At 39.2% G+C, this 22,796-nt stretch overlaps 4 protein-coding genes across 6 annotated transcripts in view; 2 read left to right on the forward strand and 2 right to left on the reverse strand.

Moving 5' to 3' along the window:
- Positions 1 to 99: 99 nt before the first annotated feature.
- Positions 100 to 3,735, reverse strand: LOC118563940 (UPF0729 protein C18orf32 homolog). The gene is made up of 3 exons (XM_036140262.1): positions 3,598 to 3,735; positions 1,020 to 1,231; positions 100 to 913 (listed from the first exon to the last, which is right to left on the reverse strand). Exons 2-3 carry the CDS (start codon positions 1,194 to 1,196, stop codon positions 848 to 850), a joined length of 243 nt encoding a protein of 80 aa, XP_035996155.1. The 5' UTR covers positions 1,197 to 1,231; positions 3,598 to 3,735; the 3' UTR covers positions 100 to 847.
- LOC105930664 (RAD1 homolog (S. pombe)) lies at positions 3,729 to 8,217 on the forward strand. Of its 3 annotated transcripts, none has more exons than XM_012868983.3 (7): positions 3,729 to 3,818; positions 4,880 to 5,081; positions 5,189 to 5,297; positions 5,399 to 5,556; positions 5,776 to 5,876; positions 6,117 to 6,215; positions 6,670 to 8,217. In XM_012868983.3, exons 2-7 carry the CDS (start codon positions 4,887 to 4,889, stop codon positions 6,845 to 6,847), a joined length of 840 nt encoding a protein of 279 aa, XP_012724437.1. In that variant the 5' UTR covers positions 3,729 to 3,818; positions 4,880 to 4,886; the 3' UTR covers positions 6,848 to 8,217. The 3 variants fall into 3 exon arrangements, with proteins under 3 accessions (XP_012724437.1, XP_021175359.1, XP_021175358.1); XM_021319684.2 differs by lacking the exon at positions 3,729 to 3,818 and adding an exon at positions 3,853 to 3,951; XM_021319683.2 differs by lacking the exon at positions 3,729 to 3,818 and adding an exon at positions 3,986 to 4,069.
- LOC118563938 (ribosome biogenesis protein BRX1 homolog) lies at positions 7,579 to 12,492 on the reverse strand. Its single transcript, XM_036140261.1, has 10 exons — positions 12,317 to 12,492; positions 11,125 to 11,236; positions 10,996 to 11,039; positions 10,855 to 10,925; positions 10,719 to 10,768; positions 10,556 to 10,629; positions 10,326 to 10,376; positions 9,319 to 9,420; positions 9,089 to 9,217; positions 7,579 to 8,526 (listed from the first exon to the last, which is right to left on the reverse strand). The coding sequence occupies exons 1-10, from the start codon at positions 12,464 to 12,466 to the stop codon at positions 8,278 to 8,280; spliced, it is 1,032 nt and encodes a 343-aa protein (XP_035996154.1). The 5' UTR covers positions 12,467 to 12,492; the 3' UTR covers positions 7,579 to 8,277.
- A 7,540-nt stretch (positions 12,493 to 20,032) lies between these two features.
- LOC118556452 (prolactin receptor-like) overlaps positions 20,033 to 22,796 on the forward strand; it is a 19,806-nt gene continuing 17,042 nt past the window's right edge. The window contains exon 1 of the mRNA XM_036140263.1: positions 20,033 to 20,280. The gene's annotated coding sequence lies outside the window, so the exon portion shown is untranslated. The remainder of the gene's footprint in view (positions 20,281 to 22,796) is intronic.

A 22,796-nucleotide genomic window follows, 5' to 3' on the forward strand; every position in this document is an offset into this window, starting at 1 on the left:
GCACATCGTTTTCATTCATTTTATCTTAAAACGAAGACTTCTTAAATGTTAAGTTTAAAAATTAAGTGTATTTATCCTTTTCATAAACTTGAGCACAAATGTTTGTCAGTTGTACTTTCTTCAAACACAAAAAACAACTTTACAATCCTTTACGCTTTTAACAACTCATTCAGAAAATATACTTTTCTAAAAACTTAGAGTAAGATTTCTGAAAAATTATTAAATATTAAATATTGTTGCCAAACTGTCACTGTTTTAATGAACGTTTAATCAGCATTTATTAATTACACCTAAACTGAATTAATTTACTTGTAGGAAAACAACAAAATGCTCCAAATCCATAAAAGAATGAGTATCTTTCATAGGAAAATTTTTTTTTAAAAAGGTGTATATATTTTCAAAATGGTCAGTCTACTACAACCATTCCTTTCCTTTAACAAAACACCAGTTAAAAAAAAAAGGATTAATCTTAGGCCAGCTTTACAAGTACCATCACAAGAACAATAATTTTATATATAAAATAATCTAAGCTTTGATGTCTTTGCTGTAACTTGAACAGAATATTAAAGTACTTAAAGTGGCAAGTCAGGTTTGTAATAAATAAGCATTTATTTGAAGGCTTTCTTCCATCCTTTCATTAAAGTGCCTAAATCTGTTTCATTCAGACAAAAACTTAAAAAACAGAAAATATAACAGCGAAGCTACCTTAACATGATGAATGAAAAGCTAAAAACAAGCTTCAAGCAGCTTTACAGTCAGATTACTGGAAGAACATTGACAACGACTGATTTCTCTAAACGATACGCTGGGAATATTTACACGGCCATTTCTGCTTTACAAACAACACTCAGTCGGCCTTCTTGTCAGCTGCTATAGTCGCTCCATTTGCAGTCGCCTCACCGTTGCTTTCAAGCTGAAAAACAGAAATTTGTTTTATGAAAGTTCTGAAGTTAAAAAAAACAACGGTAATTTTACTCCTCTAACAGTGGAATAAAATCCTACATCTGTCATCGTCTCACCTTGTGAGTCCCATTACTTGTTTCACTGGCTTTCTGATCAGTACTTGTGTTCGTTACAGCTTTATTGCCCCAGATGGCGTTGATGAAGGGGGAAATGACAGGATAGATTATGGGTTCCAGGAACCTCTTGTAGACCCACAGCAGGACAGGAATCACAATGCAGGGAATGCACACCATGACTGTGGCTCACACAGGCTCTCTCCACACACAACCTGAAGCGGAGGAAACGGACAGAAAAAAAACACACGTTACAAAAACGGCATACAATGAAAGGTCTAACTATCATGAGTTTAGTAAAGACACCATGTTAGAGGGACGAGGCTGAGTTATTCATATATTCCTGTCTCTAAGAAGCGGAAGAGAAATGCAGCAATCTGTTGGCCAGACTTTAATTCATATGCTGCGATTAGTAATCAGCAGGTCAAATACAGAAAAACCAGCTTCAGTTTTACCCAAAGCTAATATTTATACCTATAGCTAATTTTTCTCTTATGCACTGTAGTTCACATGGCCAAAAAAGATAAGAAAAACTGAATTGGCAAGCCGAGCCTTAAAAAAAAAAAAGGAATTAGTGTTAGTCATGAAAAGCCTGATGGCTGAAATGTAAAGTGAGATGCAAGTAATAAATGGCACTGGGTCTAAACTTTAGTATCAGCTGTTATAACGCCTCTCCTGACTTTCTGGCATAAATCTACAGAGCAGTTATGTCTTTGCTCTTTAATGTTATTTACTAACCCAGTTGGCAAAACTTCAGAAAAATACCAGCCTAATTTCAAGAGAGGAGCTAATTTTTACTTCTTTTCAATCAGTTTACAGATAATTTACACCCAACCAACAAGGCTAAGAAAAAATAAAAAAAAGGTCATATCTTTTTGGTTATGCGTTTGTAAGATTTGTACAGAGGCTTTCTAAGCCTGTCATGGCAAGACAGATGATTCATCTTGCAGTGTGATGACAAGATGACGCCGTTTTACTCTGATAACGGCAGCTCTTGCTTTAAAACCACATTTTTGATCAAATGTCCATATTTCATCGTCTCATCAGCAAACGCTAGCCAGCCAATAAACACCCAGCAGCATCTCGCTGGAAGAATACGAGACGACCTACTTATCTTTAGTCAGCGTGTCTCCGTTCTGATACAGACACGAGCCACAGTCACAATCTACGCTGTCAGCCTGTTCGATGACATGCCAACACTTTACGATATAATCTGTGACGTAATCTACACTGATATGAATTGCATTGGATAAAACACTGTTGTTGAAGTAGTGATGTACAATAACACCGCACACCTCCGTTCACTTTTGAGTGTTTCAGGAGCAGTTTTTTTTTTTTTTTTTTTTCCATCGCCAGCCCGGGTTCTTCTGAAACCGAGCTGATTTTAGAGAAGTTTTGAGAGAACGCCTCTCTTTTCAGTGTCTGGCCATGGGGCGACGAGAAATGAGAAGGTTTTCTCGGAGGAAGTCCAGAGAAACTAAAGAGCGACGACATTAATATTAAGGACCACTATGAACAGGGTGGGTCAAACTGAAATATTATAATATTTTTAAACAATGAGCCACACCTGAAGAGTAAAAAGAAAAAGGACACCGGCTTTCTACACCCAGACCACCTGTGTCAGATCCATGGATTTATCAAAGCTGTCTCTCGTTTCACACTGAAAGATGTTAAGTTTTGTCTCTGAAGTGTCCATTCACCTCTTACGGTACAAGGCAGCAGCCGTCTGCTATAGTTGGGAAGATGCAACACATTATGGCCCCTGTCAGACTTGCTCAGACCTTTAGATTGACCCATTTTCTTTTGCATTTAAACATCAGATCTGAGGGTAAATGTCACTAATATGTGCCACGATAAAGGGATTATCAGTGTCGACCAGCTGTTGCTGTTTAGACCTGTATGGCTGCTCAGTGTGGGTACACATTTGTACTGGCCTAAAAGGAGACTCTGGAAAATGTTCATGACTTACAACATTGTAGATGGGACTTTATCTAAGGTACTGTATTTTTATTTATTTTTTTAAACGTGACATTTACTTTTTATTGTTCTGACCATTGACTTTCTATGACGCTGTAGGCCTGGAATATGTTTGTCCTGAGCAACTGAGCCCATTAACATAAAACCGACGACCAAACGCCTTTATTATCGTACTTTGTCTTCAATTTAATAGAATTGTATTTATATAGCGCCAATTCACAGCACATGTCATCTCCAGGCACTTTACAAAGTCAGTCTTAAGAATTAAACACTACTGTCTATACAAAGCATGACGCAACGCAGAACTACTAATTTAACTTATGTAACTCTGACTTTATCGCGGGGTTAACTAGAGCCTATATTAAAAAGTAGTCAGCTGAATGTAACGAGAGGCAGACGAACACCGCGGTGGGATGAACCGCCATTATTTATTAACTGTTATCCATTTAATGGTTTTTAAACTAGACCTGAACCCCCGGCGGCTAGCCGAAGTTAGCTTCCGGTTAGCTCTCGGCGGCTGACACTGGAGGCACGAGAGCGGCTATACCGGCTTAAAAAGTGCGTCCCTGATTTAAAAAGAAGCTCATAAAGTATGTACTCTTACCTGGGCGAATCAAACGACAACACACGGCAGTCCCGTCGGCGAGGTTAGCGTGAATCTCAGTGGAGTTGTTGCGGCTGAGCGAAGTCTCTGGAACGTGATGTTCCGACGCAAAACTCCACTTCCGTTAGCGGCGGATGACGAAAGCGGAAACCGGTCGGCACCGGGCAGGTTGGGGTTTCTTTCAAACAGCGTTGTTCTTCATGCTGACTTCTGGCTTTTATGTGAGTGGCTGATGAACGCTTTTTTGTTTGTTTGTTTTTAATGAGGCGTTTTTCTTACAGATTATTTTACAGGATGATCCGAAAGAATAACGCGTTAAAGCTGAAACAATTTCTGCAAGTGTGTCGTTAAACAGTTACGTGTGTTTTCAATGATTAAGCATACTAGCTAGCTAAAGAGAAAAGTACATTTTCCATTATATACTTTTCTTTTTATAAAAAGCTAGGAAGACCCGCAATGTTTATGTGTTGCAGTAATCCCTAATTAATAACCGGAATTGTACATTGTGTTTACTGTAATATGTACCTTACTTTATTCATTTGTCTGTCCATTAAACTAAACGTTTCGTTAAGCAGGTCTGCAGCTGTTTCTGTACAAATCTTCAATGATTATGTGGAAAGGGTCTCCTCATACTCAAACAAAACAATCCAGAATTGTACAGTTACCTTCTGAGTTGCACTTTTCCAATTTATTTCCTCATTTTAGTTTTTATTTTGTATTGTCAAATGTGTAGTTTATGCTTTATTTCTTGGGTCATTGTTGGTTTAATGTGTTTAGATGTGATTTCTGTACAACTATAACTTTAGGTTCTAACAAAGGAACGAAAAATTAAATGTAAAACTAACATTAGATGAAATGTGGGGATGTATGCGTTCAAGTATAAATAGTGGATATATTCTTCATGTTCTTTAATTTTCTGTTGGATTTCAATCTAACGTTTCTGTCAAGAAACCTTGCATCCTACTTCTTTCCGTTTGATGTAGCACAGTCCGTAAGAAAAAAAAAGTTGGGGTGGGAGTGTTGTAAGAAAAGCAAAAACCGACATTGCAGTATGAAATGCCGGATTGGTGCATCTCCACTGAAATACAGAAAAAAATAACCAAAAATGATGTTAGCAACTATGGAAGGCGGACCGCTTATGAGTTCTAGTTGTGTTTTCCAGACATGAGGGCTTATCTGATCGCTATTCTAACATCTTGTCAGGTGGTCCATTAAGTATATTCCAGTCGCAAGTACCGACAAATATATACACTCTAGTTTTGTGTTGTTGTCTTTTTTTCAGCACCACAATGCCTCTGTCCACTCAGTCGCAAAGTGAAGATGTACAAGACGTTCTGGTGGCCAATCTGGATAACGCTCGCAGTCTCTCCAACATACTGAAAGCCATCACCTGCAAGGACCATGCCATCTTCACAGCAACAGCAAACGGCCTGAAGGTCACAGTGGAGGACTGCAAATGCATGCAGGCCAATGCCTTCATTCAGGTGCGCTGTCGTTATTTAGCTTACGTCCAGAGAAGAAAGAAGTCAACATCACGTTCTTCTGCCTTCATCCACTTAAATTTCTTCATGTTTTTTTTTTCGTCTTTCAGGCAGATATCTTTCAAGAGTTCACGCTAAAGGACGATATAGTTGTTTTTCAAATTAACCTCACTGTTCTGCTCGACTGCCTGAATATTTTTGGGGGAACCCCGGCGGCAGGTAAAAAACCCTAAACGAAACACGATTGGAAAATGTGCAAAAATGAACCCAAATCCTCTTATCTGCACGTTTCTGACCTCATACCTTGTACGACGTTTTAGGAGTCTCAACGGCCCTGCGGATGTGCTACAGGGGTTATGGTTATCCGCTGACGTTGTTCCTGGAGGAGGGCGGCGTGGTGACTGTCTGCAAAATTAACACAAGCGAACCAGAGGAACCGATCGACTTTGAGTTCTCCAGCTCCAATGTTACAAACAAGGTTCATCAGGCTGTTTTTAGTCTTTAAAACTGGATTCATCAATGTCAGTATGGAAAACGCATTTAAATCACTAGATTAGAATAGATATTATCTTTAAATGCAGGAGATGGTATAGATTTAACACAAACACAGCACTTCTTGTCTCCTCGTAGACCATATAGGAGTAGATTATATAAGTATTTTTCTCTATTTGTCATGCATTTCTGTCTCCTTTCAAAGGTCATCCTACTGTCAGAGAGTCTAAAGGAAGCCTTCTCTGAACTGGACCTGACCAGCGAGGTGCTGGAGATCACCATGTCCCCCAGCCAGCCGTACTTCAGGTAGGCTGACAGCTTTATATTCTATCTATGGGTTATGTTAGTGCAGTAAAAATGACAAAGTACTTTCTTTTATTCACATTTAATTTTCTCAGTGCTTAATAGTTGAGGCAAGCAAAGGACAAGCCATTGCTAAAAGTTCAGTTCATTTATTAGGAATTGTGCTGCTGTAAACATTTTGCCCTCCGTCTCGGTCTTGTTCGATTTTCGACTTATGCATTATTTTGGATTTCAACACGACAGGTTGTCTACATTTGGAAACTCTGGAAATGCCCATTATGACTACTCCAAGGATTCGGATATGATGGAGCTGTTTCAGTGCAACAGGACACAAACCAACAGGTGAGTGCGGTCATCAGCTGACTGAAATAAACCCAAATAACAGACTTGGTCATCTTTGCTTTAAATTCTTTGGATTGTTAATCCTCAAACAAGGACCAAGCAATGCTCAAGAGTTTGGCCCAAAATATATTTTTGATGGGACTTAAATTAGTGGGGCAACTTATTTACAGAAGTCCAGCAATTAAAAACTAATTGTTGCATTTTTATCATTTTAATGTGAGCAATATATAAACAAGGAAGTCCCACAGTTCACCCCTCAGTGTTTTTTTCTACTGCAGCTGCATAAGATATTTTATTCCATTCATGTGCTTACAAAGTCAAAACCTAAAGAGCTTGTGCAGTCAGTTATAGTTTGATTATTCACACCCATCCTTCAGGTAATTATCCATGGATCTGACCTAACGAGTCTTTTTACAGCCTCTGATTTGTTTCCCTCCTGTGCAATCTGTGACAGATACAAGATGTCCTTACTAAAACCATCCACCAAAGCCTTGGCTATATCCTGTAAAGTCTCAGTGAGGACAGACAGCAGGGGCGTCCTCTCTCTGCAGTACCTGGTCAGGAACGACGACGGACAGATCTGCTTTGTGGAATATTTCTGTTGTCCCGACGAGGAGGTAGAAGAGGGATAACAACAGATTGGTCCTGACCCAAGTTCCTTAGGTTCAGCTGGGACACATTACCGTGTTTGATCGCACCGTTAAGAAGGTAAAATGAGTCAGAGAAGGTCCAGCAGTGGAGGGAAAATGCATATGTCCAGGGATGATGTGGCATCTGTCTTCTCAGCACACCTTCTTTCCTGCACCGCTGAAATGTTCAGTGTTTGCCTACGAACAGGGAATCCGAAGGCCAGCAAAGTTTGTGTTCTCATTTCAGGTTTTCATAGATAAAGTCTTCAGAGTATAATGGGAATTCCACATTTTGGAGGAGTTGACGTTTTCAGTCTCAGACGTTGTTGCTGGACGTGTGGAAGGTTCGCTGCCCACCCGGTCCTGTTATGCATTCAGCATCTAGTTTTACCACAGCCGTATTCAGAGTTCTGTGTTGAATAAAAATGGAAACTGTTAAACTGGAGACATCCAGCAAAAATACCAGTGTCACATTCACCGTGGGAATTTGGGTTTTTACTATCTGGAAGACGCACCAATCAGGCTCTTCGTTGATGTTTGACCTGTTAATTCCCGTTATGATAGAGGTGGTGGTGTTGAATTAGGACTGCACTCTAGTAAGGAAAATATGCTGGTATAGCATGTTATGCAATAATTGAAGTGTTAGTGTCCTGCTTTGGGTTTATATGAATAGACTGCTCTAACCACAGAAAAGTAGTCTGTTTACTGAGGGAAAATATCCAAAAATTGCATTATTTCCAACTCAGGTTTATTGAAAAGTTGCTTCTTTTAAACCGTTTTCTTGGCAATGAAATGTTAGTTTCCAAACAAGTGTCTAATATATTTTAGGAATAAAAAAAAAACCTTATGGCATGAACCTTTAATAATAAGCTAACATTTACTGCAGTCTAACAGTTGTTTGCAATACAGTAGAGAATAAGGAAACTACAGGATTCGCCCCACTTCAGCATCAAAACACGATATGCACCTTTTATTACTTGTTTTACCAAAAAGAAGAGAAAAAAAGTACATGGTGGTCATAGTTTTGATGCATTTAAAGGAACGTTTTTTCCCCCACCTTTCAAGTAAGCACATGGGAGATAATCTCTTACCCACTGATTGGTGCTTCTCTATTTATGGTTCCATGTAGGGCAAATATTTAAATTATCCAAACTGAATTCCTGGTGAAATGTCAAATACAGAGAAAACCTACAAAAGGATTTTTTTCCTAACATGGGGGAAAAAAAATTGACATCAAGTTTTGTGTCTTGCAGTATGTATTTTTATTAAAAAGCATTGTAAATATTGTTTTGTAAATTAAACATTTTTATCGTTCAAAGACTATCTGCACATTTTATTGAACACAACACGACACCAATGAAAAAAAAGAAAGAGGAAAATGGTGGGTTGTGGTAGCAGTAAATCATCCTTTCACATGAATCCAATCCGTGGAGTTATCTGCGTCCCCTCTGCATCCGCTGCCTCTTGAAAGCTTTGTGTTTGTTCTTCTTCACCACTTTTGGCGCAGGCGGCTCCGTCTGAATGTGAACAGGTTTCGTCTCGTCCGGGGTAACGAAGACATCAGCCGTCACGTCGTTGTTGATGTCCTCCTTCGCTTCTGTCCTCTTTTTCTTCTGGATCTCTTTCACCATCTGCTTCTCTCGCACTTTGGCTGCCACGGCCAGCCGGAGCTGTCGTCTGTGCTGTGGGTGTACGGGGGGCGAAAAAAGGATTACAACAACGGCTGCACTCGTAGGTCAAATTCACTCACAATATGAAAATGACTTTGATTAAAAGTAGCAACTTTAACGTGACCCATTCCCCCAAACTAATTTTAAGACTTTCTATACAAAAAAGGAAAAAAATAACAATGCGGCGACCCTTGACAGGGAAAAGTTGAAAGAAGATTTAAAAAAAAATTGTAAGTAATTATTTATCCTGCAGTAAACCTACTTCCACACTGAGCAGTACTGTTAGTATGATGTGTTGCTGCTTATGTGTCAACAGATTGCAAAAAGGATTCATTTCTTTCTATTAATTTTTTTTGTGCAAGCTGGAGAAAAAACTAAAACAAACTACATCCTGCAAAGTTTCACACTCCTGACAGTAATGATTGGATGTGTGAGGAAAAAAAATCAGATGAAATTTCTTTGTAATCCATGTTTAGCAATGATGAAATTTGTTACATGTGAAAATAAAATAATCAAAAATATTAAACGCAACTATAGAACCATGCGTAGAAACAAGCTCGCAGATGATTTTTACCAAGTTTGGAGATTGGAAGTTTGGGTTTTCGAAGAGAGTGGGTCCTCCGAAGCTTCCCTGGAAGATCTTGATGAGGTTTAGAACAAACCGTGGGCCGATCTCCACCAGAGAGGCGTCCTCCTCAATGATCTGAATGTGGGAAAACAAAAGAGGGAGAAATATTGTAAAAGGATCCAGAGAAAACCTTTTTGCACCGCAAAAGAACTGAAGGATATATGATGAAAGGTCACCTGGTAGTTTCTAAACCATATTCTGTTGTCTGCGATGGAGAACGTGTAGACGTGGTCCACAAAGGGCTGGCTCTTAGGATGGTAGTGTGGAGTGGAAAACGTCTGCAAGAAAACTTCAGGATTATTTCTATGAAACTGAGGATAATTCCCCAAACAAAACAATGAAAATGTATCCATTGTTTTACAGTGGTTAAGAGCTTGATGCATTGCATTTTAATCAGACGTTATCCAGTACAACTCAGTTATTATGGTTAGGTTCCACTTGCTACACATTTTCATGCCAAAATCCTCAAGATTTTCCCAGACTCAAACTTGTGTTTCCTAAAGCCACTTTTTCATAGGACAAACCATCTTCATTCACGGCAGATATTCTGCCCCAGTGAGTTTTACATATAAAACCTGCAAAAACAACACAGAGGAACAAAGGAAATGGGCAGAAAGAGAGGTAGATGGAAGGATGCAAACATTTAATGAAGAAATGAAAAGACAGATGTAATAAAGTTTGGAAAACAGAGTGTTTTTTCACTACTTCAATTAGGGCTGGACGATATAGAATAAAAGCATATCGATAAAATAGAAATCATATTGATCGATATCGATAATTATCAAAACAATTCAAAATATACATTTTAAGTGCAGCCCTGGCCATTTTATGCTGTTGCTTAATGACCTATTTTTAAATAAATGGATTCAAACAACCCTTTATTTAACCAACTTTTTACAAAAACTGTAAGTGATTAAAAAGGAAAAAAGCACACGTGCTCTCGGAACTCTCTGAATGCTAATGGAGCTTTCCTGGGTTTGTGATTGGTTGGGAGGATGTAATGACTGTAATATTAGCCTACATGATAGGCTAGAGTGCACTTGTATTTTATTTAACTTTTTATTGACCCCTCATTTTCATATTGAACCATACGCCTATCGATCGATATATATCGTTATTGAATTATTGTCCAGCCCTAACTTCAATTTCTTTTCTAAATTTAAAATCCTTTGTTAGAACCTACCTGGATGAAGAGCTCCTTCAGTAAAGCGTAGTGAGGCTCTTTGTCAAATTTCTGGAAAAGGAAAAGGATGATTTTAGACTTAAGCAACCAAGGCCCTGCTTATTATTCAAGCCCTGTAGCACAAAGCACCTCAAAGGCAAACTATCTTCAAGCTAAAATAGTTTTTATTATGCATTGAGTAAATCAGGAAATCCCCCCTGAGCCTTCCTTTAAAGCTGTGCGACACTCACTGGATCAAACGAGAGCAGGGGTCTGGATCCTTTCAGGCAGTTTCCCGTCATTTTCAGCTCAGCCAGTGTATGAACTGTGAGGGCAACAATAACAGTAATCGAGTATCTGTAACACCACAAGCATCTTCTGCACCCTATGGCCTGAAGGAGAGAAACAACCTACTGTTCTGAACCAGAAACTTTGCAGAAGGTCCATGTGGGCAGTTGGAGATCCTAAAAAAAGGAAAGAAAATTATTTCAGAGTAACATAGATATGGGTTCCAGTAAAAATAAAAATAGGAAACAGACGACATCCTCACCACATATAGAGGTCCTGCTTCTTCTTTGCCTCAAAAAAGAGACACTTGTTGCAATTCTTGATTTCACACACCTGAAAATAACAACCACACACGTCAGGCTCGGCTGTGACACGAGGGAAATTCTTTTCTTCACGGGCTTACCTCGTTGACAACAAACAGCTTGTCCTTCCGGTCCATTTTTGTATCTGACAAGGAACATTGTAGCAATTAATCTCAGCTCAACAACACCAGTAGAAGTCATCGCAGAACTCCAAACGCCTCAACACTGACCTGCTTTTGAATGAGGCATCATGGTCCTCAGGTCCTGCATCAGGTGTCTTGTTCTGAAGTTGATTCCTCTTGAAGAGAAGATAAGGACTCTTTCCTTGTTGGTCCATTTGCCCTGTTCAGGAGAGATTGTCCCATGACATCAAACTCCTTCCAAGTAAAGCAGGTAGATGTGCATAGAAACTACAGGAGCGCCAACCATCACCATAAGGTAACATGCTTAAAACTACAGCTGGAAAACAACGAGCCCATGTCAGCTAGTCAGACCTGAGTTACTCAGTAAAATCTAGAACCACAAGAAGTATAACCTTGACTCTACACTTTAAATACATTGCCAGATAACATTATTACAAACTCATAATCTTCATAAAAAAGTAAACAGACCATATTACACGTTTCTTGATCATGTTTGTGTACATCCTGTGAAGTTATTTTTTATTTTAAGGTAATCAAACACTAAATCTCATGCTAGCCTACAGCTACTGGCAATTAAAGTCCATAAAAGACAAACTGGAAATCACACAAAGTGCCAGAAAAGTCAGCAAAGAAAAATCTGATTAGAAATTGGTCACAAAAGCTCCGATGCAGCTCAGATTTAGACTTTCTATCTGTAGAAAGGTGTTTCATGTTTAGCATCATTCTTACCACGAACAGAAAGGTTGTCTTTGCATTATCAGAGGTAATTCAAAGGACTGCATGCACACTGCAATATACTTTTCTCCATCAAAGGCCGGGCATTTCCACTCTGTCGGTCATAGATCCTTTTTCTTTTGCCAATTAGGCAGGGCCTTTTACCCAATCCACTGCAGGCACTAACAATCATCATCATGGCTGTCTAACATTAAATGGCAATCTTTATAGGGTGATATTTACAGTGGAAATCGTGAATATAGCTAAATTCTAGACAGTTCTATAAAAGGTTCCCAACGTAATCCTAATGCCAGTGTAATATAACCACTGATGACAAAAAGTCCGGTTAATCGGTGGTAAAAGGTATTTCAGTTAATGTTTACAACTTTGTTGGAATAAAAATCTTCTGTTCATCTTTTTACTTGCAGTTATACCCTAATAGTAGTGTAGAAAACATGTACTGTTTCATTAAAACCATTAACTAAATACTTCAACAAATTAAAAACTGATTCATCCCTGAGAGCTAATGCTAGCTAAAAGGCTAATAACAAGGCTAATCACTCACCATAGAAACCGGTGCTGGAACTGTAACTTCATTTTTTGTCTCCTGTTCGGTTTCAACCTTAGCTTTGCCTTCGCCTACAACAAATTTACCCTTTTTAGCCTTTTTGTTAACAGCTCCCTCTCCTCCACGTTTTCTTTTGGACGCAGCCATGCTTGTACAGGATCTGGTACTGGCGAAAACTCAAATATCGCGTGATTTGCCGAGGATCAGCTCACATTGCCAGACATTTTCACCCCTGGCGGAGCGGAGGTGTTACTGCAAAAGACCAGCAGGGTTCTGACAGTAACAACTTTGTTTGGACCTTAAACCTATCAAAATCGTTGCATGACTGGTTTTTAGATCAAAATAGGTTATATATCTTAAGAAATAGCATTTATTTTAATGTATTTATGGAGAACATTACTATCTGTAATAATGAAGTCAACAATTGAAACAAACCTCATGTCTTCATATTGGTGTATTTTCTCCCTTCTCCATCACCACAACTATATTTTAAATTCTTATTAAATGCAAAGATATTTTAAATGTCCATATTCAAAGGTAAACATGTGACCAAAGTGTCAACATATAAAAAATAAACAAACACAGTTCTTTCAAAAGTATTCATACCCCTCGAATGTTTTACATGAATTTCCTATGGCATTTATAAAATGTCTCTCTGTTCTTTTCCCCCAGGTAGACCATAAAACATACAACTTTAGTATAATAAAAAAAAATTTAATCATGGCATACTTTGAGCTCATTGTGGATTTTATGTAATCAAGACTCTAACATATCTCCAGGCTCAAATCTACGTACACCCCTAAACCTTTTTAATGAGTGTCTCTTAGGTGCAGAGAAACCAAATGTAATGTTTTGTTCTAGCTGAAAGCAGGGAGGTTGAGGTAGGCCTAAAAAACGTGTTGTGCTGGTGTTTGACCAATATAAAAGATTACTTTATTTATTTATATGGGAAGAAATTGTTTTAACCAAGTTAAAAGAGCAATGATGAAAGAGTCAGTCAGAGTACAAAAATATGAAACTCTAATCAACAAAAATTTCTACTAGTGCATTAAAAAAGTCACTATCTGCAACTTTTTGAGCTACTTGGGAAAGGAACATCACTTCTGACTTCTATCCAGAACATAATGTTTTATTTTAAGAGCAGGGTTTCCATTTTAGATTTGCTGGTTGTGATCAACTGTTAGTATTAGTATTTACAACAAAATACCAGTAGTGTAGTTTTCAAACCCTTAAAGTATGCAAACAAAACAAACTTGAGTGTTTTTGAAACTTTGCAGATGTCATTAATATAAAGAATAAACAATTTTGGCCCCAGTACTGACCCCTGGGGGACACCACAAACAATGTCCAGGCATGATGACTGGCAGTCACCCATTTGCCTGTTACTTAGATAACTTTTCATCCAGTGCAGGACTTCTCCCCGGATGCCATAGCGCTCCAATTTCTTAATTAATATTTCATGATTTATTGTGTCAAAAGCTTTTTTGAGATCAATAAATACACAGACTGCAGATTTCTTATTATTTAAGGCGCTGGCAACTTCCTCCATCAGTTCAGTGACTGCCATTGCTGTAGATCTTTGTGATCTGAATCCATATTGACTTTCGGAAAGCAGTTTATGTTTATTAATGAATGTATCTAATCTACCCACAAACAATTTCTCCACAAACATAAATAACATTAAATATAGGTCAGGGGGGAAAATTCAATTTATTGAACAAGTTCCACAAATTTCTATTCCCTAAAGTATTTTCCATGAAAGGTGGTATTTTATCTTCAGCTATGAAGGTCAGGACATTTTTTATCCTTTAAAAGGACAATTTAAGGTGTGGTTTAGAGCTCACCAGTGTTGTGATCATCTTTAGTTTGAGCAGTATGTGCCATCTCAACAGTTTCATCATGTGCAACGGATCTCTGTGTAGAAACCTTCCAATTATATTGAATACATGCAACATGTCTTTAAAGATAACTCTGTTAATGCTGCATAAAACCTGCGGTGGGTATGGACACACATTCATCAATCTTGTTTAATACCATTAGTTTTACCAGGCTAATGTCATGTTGTGTGTCAGCTCTGCTTCCCTTTATGCTTTGTTTTTTAAATGTTGATGCTTTGTGTGCGCGCGCGTTCTTCTCTTGTTGTATGGCCAATGCCTTTTGAATATCTGTTATGTGTCAACATGACCCTGAGGGACAGGCAAATGGAAATTAGCCTTGGTGTAACAACAAGTTCTGTGTATTTCTCAACTTTCCCCAGCAAAGACAACTCAATCAATGGCCCTGGACTGTCTCCTTTTTTTTTTTTTTTTACTTTACACAATTTTTCAGTCTTTTGTGCACATTTTGCATATATGCTTAGACCATTTAAACTCAGATGTGACATTGGGCACCACCCATTTCTCTTGAAACACTACATAAAGGACTATACTTGTTAGAAATACATTCAAACCCTACACATTCACCAGAAGAGGCTGGTTAGTACTATGATTTGGCTAGATACAAGTTTATTTTAGAAGCAAGACAGCCGTATTAAAATTTGTGGTTGGGATTCCCAGTCTAAATTCCAACTTTTGATGGGTATTGGAAATTTTCCCAGCTTTAAACTTTAGACTGTTGCATTCTTTTAAAATGTTTTATTTCTTGGATTTTTATATACATAGATAAACAGAAAACTTTTTGTGTCCTGCTTTAAAACAGAGATCAAATACCCCAACCTTAAACAATAATTCTGGAGTAGTATTATTTTCCTGTTAATACCCCTAAAATACTGCAGAAATAATAATTTCAGTGATAATAAAAAGCTAGACAATGCAAACGTCCCAAATCTGCTTGATACCATACCTAAAAAATTGTATTTTCTTAAATAATAATTGAATCTGTCTTATTTAACTATTGATGGTTTCATTACTTGATTTATTATTACATTATGAAAGAGTCAGCCCTTTATGAGTGCAGAATATTTGAAATAATTGTTGACGCTGCAGGTGTGTCATTTAATTATCGATCAGTAACAGTTGTTCATGAGCAAAGCTGGTTTCTGAGGTGCCTTCTGGGTCTAAGCCTTATGGCCAGTTAAAATAAAAATCCATTCTCACTGTTGGACATTTTTTCAGACTAAACCTTTCTAGTTTTAATTAGTTTAGGATTTAGTTAGCTAATTTGGATAATGTATGCTAAATGTCTGAACAATAAAAAAAGAGTATTTTAGAGATCTTTTATTTACTGAATTCTCTTCAGATTCAGACGTTTGCACACATTGTCTTAGAATATGATGGAATTGCCTTGCAAACTGAATGAAATCTTGAACCATCCCCGATTAAAACAGGTGTGTATACGTCAGGATAGCATGTCAGCTCCACAAATACCCACTAGATGTCAGCATGTAGTCATATTCTCCACACAGAGGACCGTGGTTACTACATATGGGGCCAAAGGTCAATCAAATTAACTTAAGATACTGTATTTATATATATTGAAGTGAAGGTGTACCTGAATCATTTACTTCGGACTTTCTGGTGTCCTTTTTTGTGGAAAATCTTAAATTTCACAAAATGTTGTGAATTTGTGAAGAAAACAAAATAAAATTAGTTTTTATATCATCACTCTGGACGGTAAAAGCTTTCTATTAAGGTCATCGATAAAGCCGCTTGTGTTTAAATGTTTGCTGACACTCACATGGCAGGCACAGTGAGACTTTTAAATCAATGTCAAGAGCAGATGGCCATATTATGCAACATTATTGCGACTAAGTAGAACTGAGAATGGGAGGGGCAGTGATTTCCTCGGGCATCCCTGACAGAGAGCCACCGGTTAGTCTGCCTAAAAGCAGATTACTCACAGATAGTAGCATTTATTCAAGATGCAGTTTTAATGTGAATAAAGGTGGCTCTTTGTTAACAAATCATCCCTGACGGTCCAAAGCAAATGCTACACATGTAGAGTATTTTACACATAAGCCAGACTGCGTGTCCATGTGGGGGCCTCTCCTTTTAAGAAAGAGAAGTGGAGTGAATCAGTCCTGAAAAGCAACGTCAGTACTGCACAAACAAGTGCACTCCATCTTCTTTTGCAGCACGTTTGTGTAGACAAAGCTTAGCTCAACGCTCTTCCAGTCCATACCACACAATGCACACTTCCAGAATCCTCTGCTCTCCTTCGTTTAAAGTCTTGGGCAAGAATGCATGCATGTGCGCGTTTGCGTCAGTGCCTGCAAACGCGCTCTCTCGAGGTTTGTCTTTCCAGAGGTTAAACACAAAGAGCTCTGAGGAAGTTTCATACAACAGACAATAATCGGATGCAAAGATCCCTGAAGGAATCTGTCTCCGCATCTCTTCCTTTGTCCTCCAAAGCAGCGTTTGACTTTCCTTGGTTACCAAACATACCTTGAAATTTTTCACTTTTGTGTGTATGTTGGAGCGCTGCAGCATGAGAGGACTTGTCCTCATGGAGAAAATGCATAGGCCTATTTCCCAGAATGTGAACGGCTCACCTTTTTTTGTTTTCTTACAGAACCAAACACAAAGATACAGGAAGAGCTCCTTGAAAACTCCCTCCCATTCACACATTCATGCACAAATATGGGAGAGCAAATCAAGGACAGGTTGTCTGGATAGATTTAAAATACATGGAGACCAAACTATGTTTATAGCTCCCTGTAACAGGAATGAGGAAAAGGGATAAAAAGCGATTAGCAGCACACCATTCTGAGGCTCCTGGTGGGTTTTACAATATTTGTTCATACTCAGAGCGAGCGAGAGTTGCTAAGGTAGCTCCGAACAGGTGCAATTGTGCTGCAAAGAGTAGACGTGACTTTTGTTGTTTTGCAGAGAAAGCTAGGATCTTGCAGCATAAAGATGCCAGCTTTTTTTTTTTTGGTTTTACATCCATAATGGGCATAATTACAACGCAGGCAAATGGTCCCAGTTTACCACAGGGGGAACATTGGTGTTTTTCTTGTTGATACCAACATGGAGGCCTGTTCCCTGATAGGATGACAGATAGGGAGTGTTTACATTTTTTAAAGGCTGCAGTCAACTGCCACACCTTCACAAACACACATGCCGGTGATTCGAATGCAATCGGTCGGTATTTCCTTCAGAGTTACCATAATCACTTGTAACCTGATCTCTTACAGTAATGCATATTAGCAGTTTGTGATTACTGTGCAGCATGGTTGCATTTCTTTCCTGAAAGCTTACTCTGAGGTTAACCCAAGCCTTTATCTTCATAGGTCTCATTATCACTAAGTCCTGAATCAAAATTGCATCGGTTGTCTAACCAAACAGTATAGGTCAGAGCTTTTTTTAGAACAGGCTCGTGGGCACCACATGTGGTCCTCGGGGGGCTACGGGCACCATGTTGGTGACCCCTCCTATAGGGTATCTGGTTACCTTAAACTGACCATAAATATGGTTTTACCATTAACCATGACCCATGGGAAATGGCTCTTTGTTTTGTTTGAAGAGACACACCATAGATAACTTTTACGAGACGTTCCGAGGCCAAACGTCAGTGCCCCCAGGCTTTATCCGAGCAACGGTAAAAAAAATAAAGGCACAAATACTAAGATTCATTTTTCTCATTTCTATAATCAAGCAAATGATAAAATGATATTTGCAAAACAAAATGGAAGAAGAATAAATAAACAACCATGGCTGTGCAGCCATTGGTCTTATTGACTTCGATGGATGGATGGATGGATGGATGGATGGATGGATGGATGGATGGATGGATGGATGATACATACATCTACTGTCCCCACCTGCTTCTCCATGTAGGGTTGCAGAGGGTTGCCAAATATATAAAGGCATTTTTAGCTGTGATATGATGGCGATCAGAGCTTTGTTATAGCCACTCCACAATTATGAGGCTTCTTGTCCTTAAGCCTCTTTGTTAAGAAATTGCCAGTCCATTTAGGGTCATTGTCCGTCAGGAGGACCCATTTGTGCCCAAGCTTCAACTTCCTGGTTGATGTCTTGAGATGCTTCTTCGAAATTTTCACATATTGGTCTTTCCTTTGGTGTAATCTAATCTCTGACGAGTATTCATGTTGTATTCCATTTGCAGTCGGGACTCAGTTAATCCCGGCTTCCCATTGGTAAAATCAACTGTAAGGGCCGCTATGGTAGGATTTTACCCTTGGAAATTCTGAGAATCTTTTAAGTAAGTCGTGCAAAAAACATGTCTATTTTACTAGACACAGTTGTGAGAGTGCGTCTAAAATAAATGTTACATGTAGCGAGCACATTGAAAGTGGTCTATGCATGTGGAAAGTACAGTTTTAATGGACTTTTATAAGAGATACTATGAACAAAGCAACAGCTTTCCTAGCCGCCACCAGATTGTAATCCTAACCTTTAGTTTTTTTTGTTTTTATTTTGGAATCTCTACTTCTCCATCTGTATTAACTGAAACGCTTTTTACTCGGGTTTTCCCCACTTCCAGGTCCTATTTTTGTTCTCTGAGGCAAATAGAGTGCAACAACACTCCCTCCTACAGCAAAACACACACACAGCACTCACTTTCAGGCCTTTGGCAATTGTTAGAATTAATCAGACTTGTGTTATATTCCTCAGGTGTTTGGGTTTTTTAGGGTTTCTTTTGCATCTCTGTTTTCATAATTGTCCTGTTGTTTATGTTTTATAGGGTCATATTAGTTCACGTTTAGTTTCTTAGCAAATTAATATTCCATTTTTCAATTCAGTTTTATTTATATAGCGCCAGTTCACAACACATGTCATCTCAAGGCACTTTACAAAGTCAAATTCAATCATATCATAGAGACAAATTGGTGAAAATGTGTCCTGTTGCTGGAACCCCAGCAGATTGCAACAAGCGTTTACAAGCTTATTTGCACAAGTTTATTCACTTGTGTAGCGTCAGTGGACAGTCGTCTGCATTGTCGTTGGCTTTGCAGCAATCCCTCATACCGTCATGCATGTGGCGACAGTGGAGAGGAAAACTCCCCCAGTTCTCCCCCTGACTACCCGAGAATAACCGGTGCTCTGTTACCCGAGTATTCCTGTCCTCCTTGTGTTTCTCCTGTAAATATTCTATTATGATATCCTCATCATGCTCATCCCGCGTTCCTGTCTGCTCTTTGGTCCACCTCCAAACACACACACACACTCGACAGCTTGCAGAGGCCAGCAATCCTTAGATATTGTCTGATTGACTTTCTTTTTTTTTTATCGCAAGCTGTTACACGGGTGAGCATGTATGTTATCTTTAAATACACCCACTGGTGTGCCTCCTGAAATGAATTAACCCACCTGAAGGTTAATGGCATCATCGTTTTTTGCCTTTTAAATCGTTTAAAGGTGAAGTCATTTTAGTTTAGGGGAAGGGGAAACAATTGAAAATTTCTTCCGGCATTAAGGAATCGAAATTATTTTGTTGATCCAACCTCAAACAGGAAACGTTTGTTCTGATTTGTGTTATCGGGATCAAATGTCAATATTCAAAACATGAAGGGAGCCCGAACCTCATTATGAAATAATAATAATAATAATAATAATAATAATAATAATAATAATAATAATAATAATAATAATAATAATAATAATAATAATAATAATAATAATAATAGTCTTCTGACGCTGTCTTACATTAAAAACTAATTTACACCATCTCCGGTTACCTCTGCGCTCACAAAACTCGTTCAGCGACTCTCCGATCCCAGCTGAGGTCCCATCTGTGGCAACCCGAACCGTGGGCGGGTTCCGTGGGCTGGGTTCCTCAGTGCCATCCCCGCCCTCCTCTGGATCGTTGGTGCGTGGAGCCTAGAGCCAGTCGCGCTTCCGCCACAGATTGGACTGCCGAGCTGCTCGTTTTCCCACGGCTCACTCGAGCGTGTGCGCACCTCCGCGGCTCTCCAAGGAAAGCGGACTAAAGTTGTTTCGGTCATTTTGAGGGGTCCACTTCGGCAAAGGGAGCCGCTGATACACCCGTCAGCCGCCCCGGTAAGCTGAATCACTTATTCTGTTTTTTTCTTACTTCTTCTTTGTAATTATTGTTGAATGCAAATTATTCAAAACATCTCCGGTCTACAAAGTGTAAATTCTAAAAAAGAAAAAAGAAAATAAATTTAAAAAAGTATGTGATTGCCACTTCGTTTGATGGGGATGAGGATGCGGCGGTGCCGGTAGTTTTTTTTTACCCGGGTTTATTCTCCTCTCCATGCTTTACGCACCGGAGTCAGGTTAGGAAGAGGATTTATCGACATTTATAGGGCCGGGTTGATCATCTCAATACTGGATTACACTTTCAGTTGCCTGCAGCTTACTGACTCTTTCCGCTTGAAGTCAAACCTGGAGGCTTTAATTAACTTCAGCGTTGCTTGTTGCTGCTGTCATGGCCAGGACGTCCAGAACACGCGCGCGCCTTGTAATAGGGCTTTAAAATATTTAAAGGGAGCACACACTGAAAGGCAAGCTGCTTTTAATCTAATCATTCGTTTGTTTAAAGGACCCCGCCGATACAAACTTCATCTTGTCTTCTGTGCCATCCCCTTGGCACCGAAGACAACGGGCCAATTTGATTCCAAAGTGCGCAGCGGTCTATATATTGTCTGTGAAAGGTCAATACAGACTCAGCCCCTATCATATGACACATGTTGCATGCGTGGCTGTAAATGAATCTTCAAACTACTGTTCACGATTTAAAGAACGCAGTGGTCAGTGGATGGCGTGAAGGTTTGTGGTGACACAGGTTGATTGGCACCATAATAAGCAGTGACTCATTTCAAGGCTTCATCAAAAGGCTCTGGGTGCTTTCTTTACAGAAGTGTCAAACGGTGACCTGACCTCCTTTGTTGTTGTTGTTTTCTGCCTCAAAAGACGAATAACTAATCATTTTTCTGCCTGCCACTGGGTGGAAGGGAGCTGGGATGTCTGCCCACCCGCAGCCAAACAGCACACGAGCCTTGACCTGAACTTAAAAATGCTCATCAAGTTCGCCTTTATCAGATCCACATTCAGTCACAGTTGACGTCTCTGCAGGTTGGCGCTCTTATGCGTGCTCTCTGTGACAGATAAATGAACCCAAACATCTGGCTAAAGTGTCCCTTTTAGAAAACAGCTGAACTAATATTGCTTTTTTTTCCTCTCTCGCATGGTTGCCAGAGTAGAAGTGGCCCATAAATTTAGCTGGCACTCTTATCTCGCAGACGTAGCCCGTGTCTTGACTTCGGTCTGACTGAAGATAAGTGGGATCATTAGGGCTGCAAGTAAGGGAAGGGTGTGTTTGCTGTCCTTGAAGCTGTTTTTCCACGTTGAGTCCGTCAGACGTAGGTTAGGTTGGGCAAGAAAAGTTTGCAAGTGAAATTCCACCAGCGGCGCGTTCACAAGCAGGGCAATCTGTGCGACTGAAAAGGAACCCCCGTATGTGTTTTAGGCATATTTTCACATTTTATGTGCATTTGTATTCCTGTTTGTGCATTTGGAGTCCATACATGTATGTATTTCATCCAGCAAAATATAAAAACTGCATGTACCTGGAGATATAATTTAGCGGTAAACTTGGCATGTTAATTATCATCACCAGAGATACAGACTAGAACTGGCCAATTTCCCCCCACACACTTGTTCATTAAATGCATCTAACCTAAGAACTCTAGCTATTTTTGATCCATAAATGCATCAATCACCAGCATGTACTGTCATGCAAATCTTTCTGAATTCAGTAAAAATCTGAGTGAAATCAGGCAGACGTACTTAAATTTCCCAATAACCTCTTTGATTCAAATCTACTTCCTCTGTTGAGGAATTGTCCACGCGTTTTCTCTTCTCCTTCGAGGGAGTCGTTTCATCTTCAGCTTTCAGGTTTCATTTCATTCATTTCAACATTTTCTGTCTGTCTAAATTGATAAAATGGACTTTAAACTGGAATATAAATGTTGTATTGTTGAAATATTTCAAGTAAAATCCCCAGCACACCCTGAAGTCTTGAAGATTAAGATAGAACAGAAACCAACCACCCCTGTACAGCTTAAACCTTTACTAAAAAGCTTCAATTAACTCAGAATATGTCATAGTCTAGTTTTCTTCTACCTTAAATCCTTTTTTTACATCTTTTGATTCTACATTCTGTAGAATCAATGTACATTCTGCTTTCCAGCCCTCACTACCCATATGAAGGAAGAAGAAAAAAAAAATAGTTCCTAGAAATCTGTTTGTGGTGCCGTTCAAACCGGTTTCTTTACAATACCGGGAAGTGTTGCGTTTGTTCCAGTCTGAGCGGGGTTTCAGGTGAAGCTTATGACACGGGAGAAGTTTCAGCCATTTATGGGACTGTATCTGTTATTTCTTCCGCCAGCATGTACTTCACGACCCGAGCCACAAAAACGTATTGTGCCGTAAATTCACTGATAAAAGGGTTAACAAGTGGAGGAGCTGTTGCCATAACGAACCACGTTTCAGTCACGTCAAACCTGCTGGACCACATCAACGTAACGCTCTCTGTGTGTAAATACTCCTTC

The sequence above is a fragment of the Fundulus heteroclitus genome, chromosome 8, assembly GCF_011125445.2.
Source record: "Fundulus heteroclitus isolate FHET01 chromosome 8, MU-UCD_Fhet_4.1, whole genome shotgun sequence".
In the NCBI taxonomy this organism is placed as follows: Eukaryota; Metazoa; Chordata; class Actinopteri; order Cyprinodontiformes; family Fundulidae; genus Fundulus; species Fundulus heteroclitus.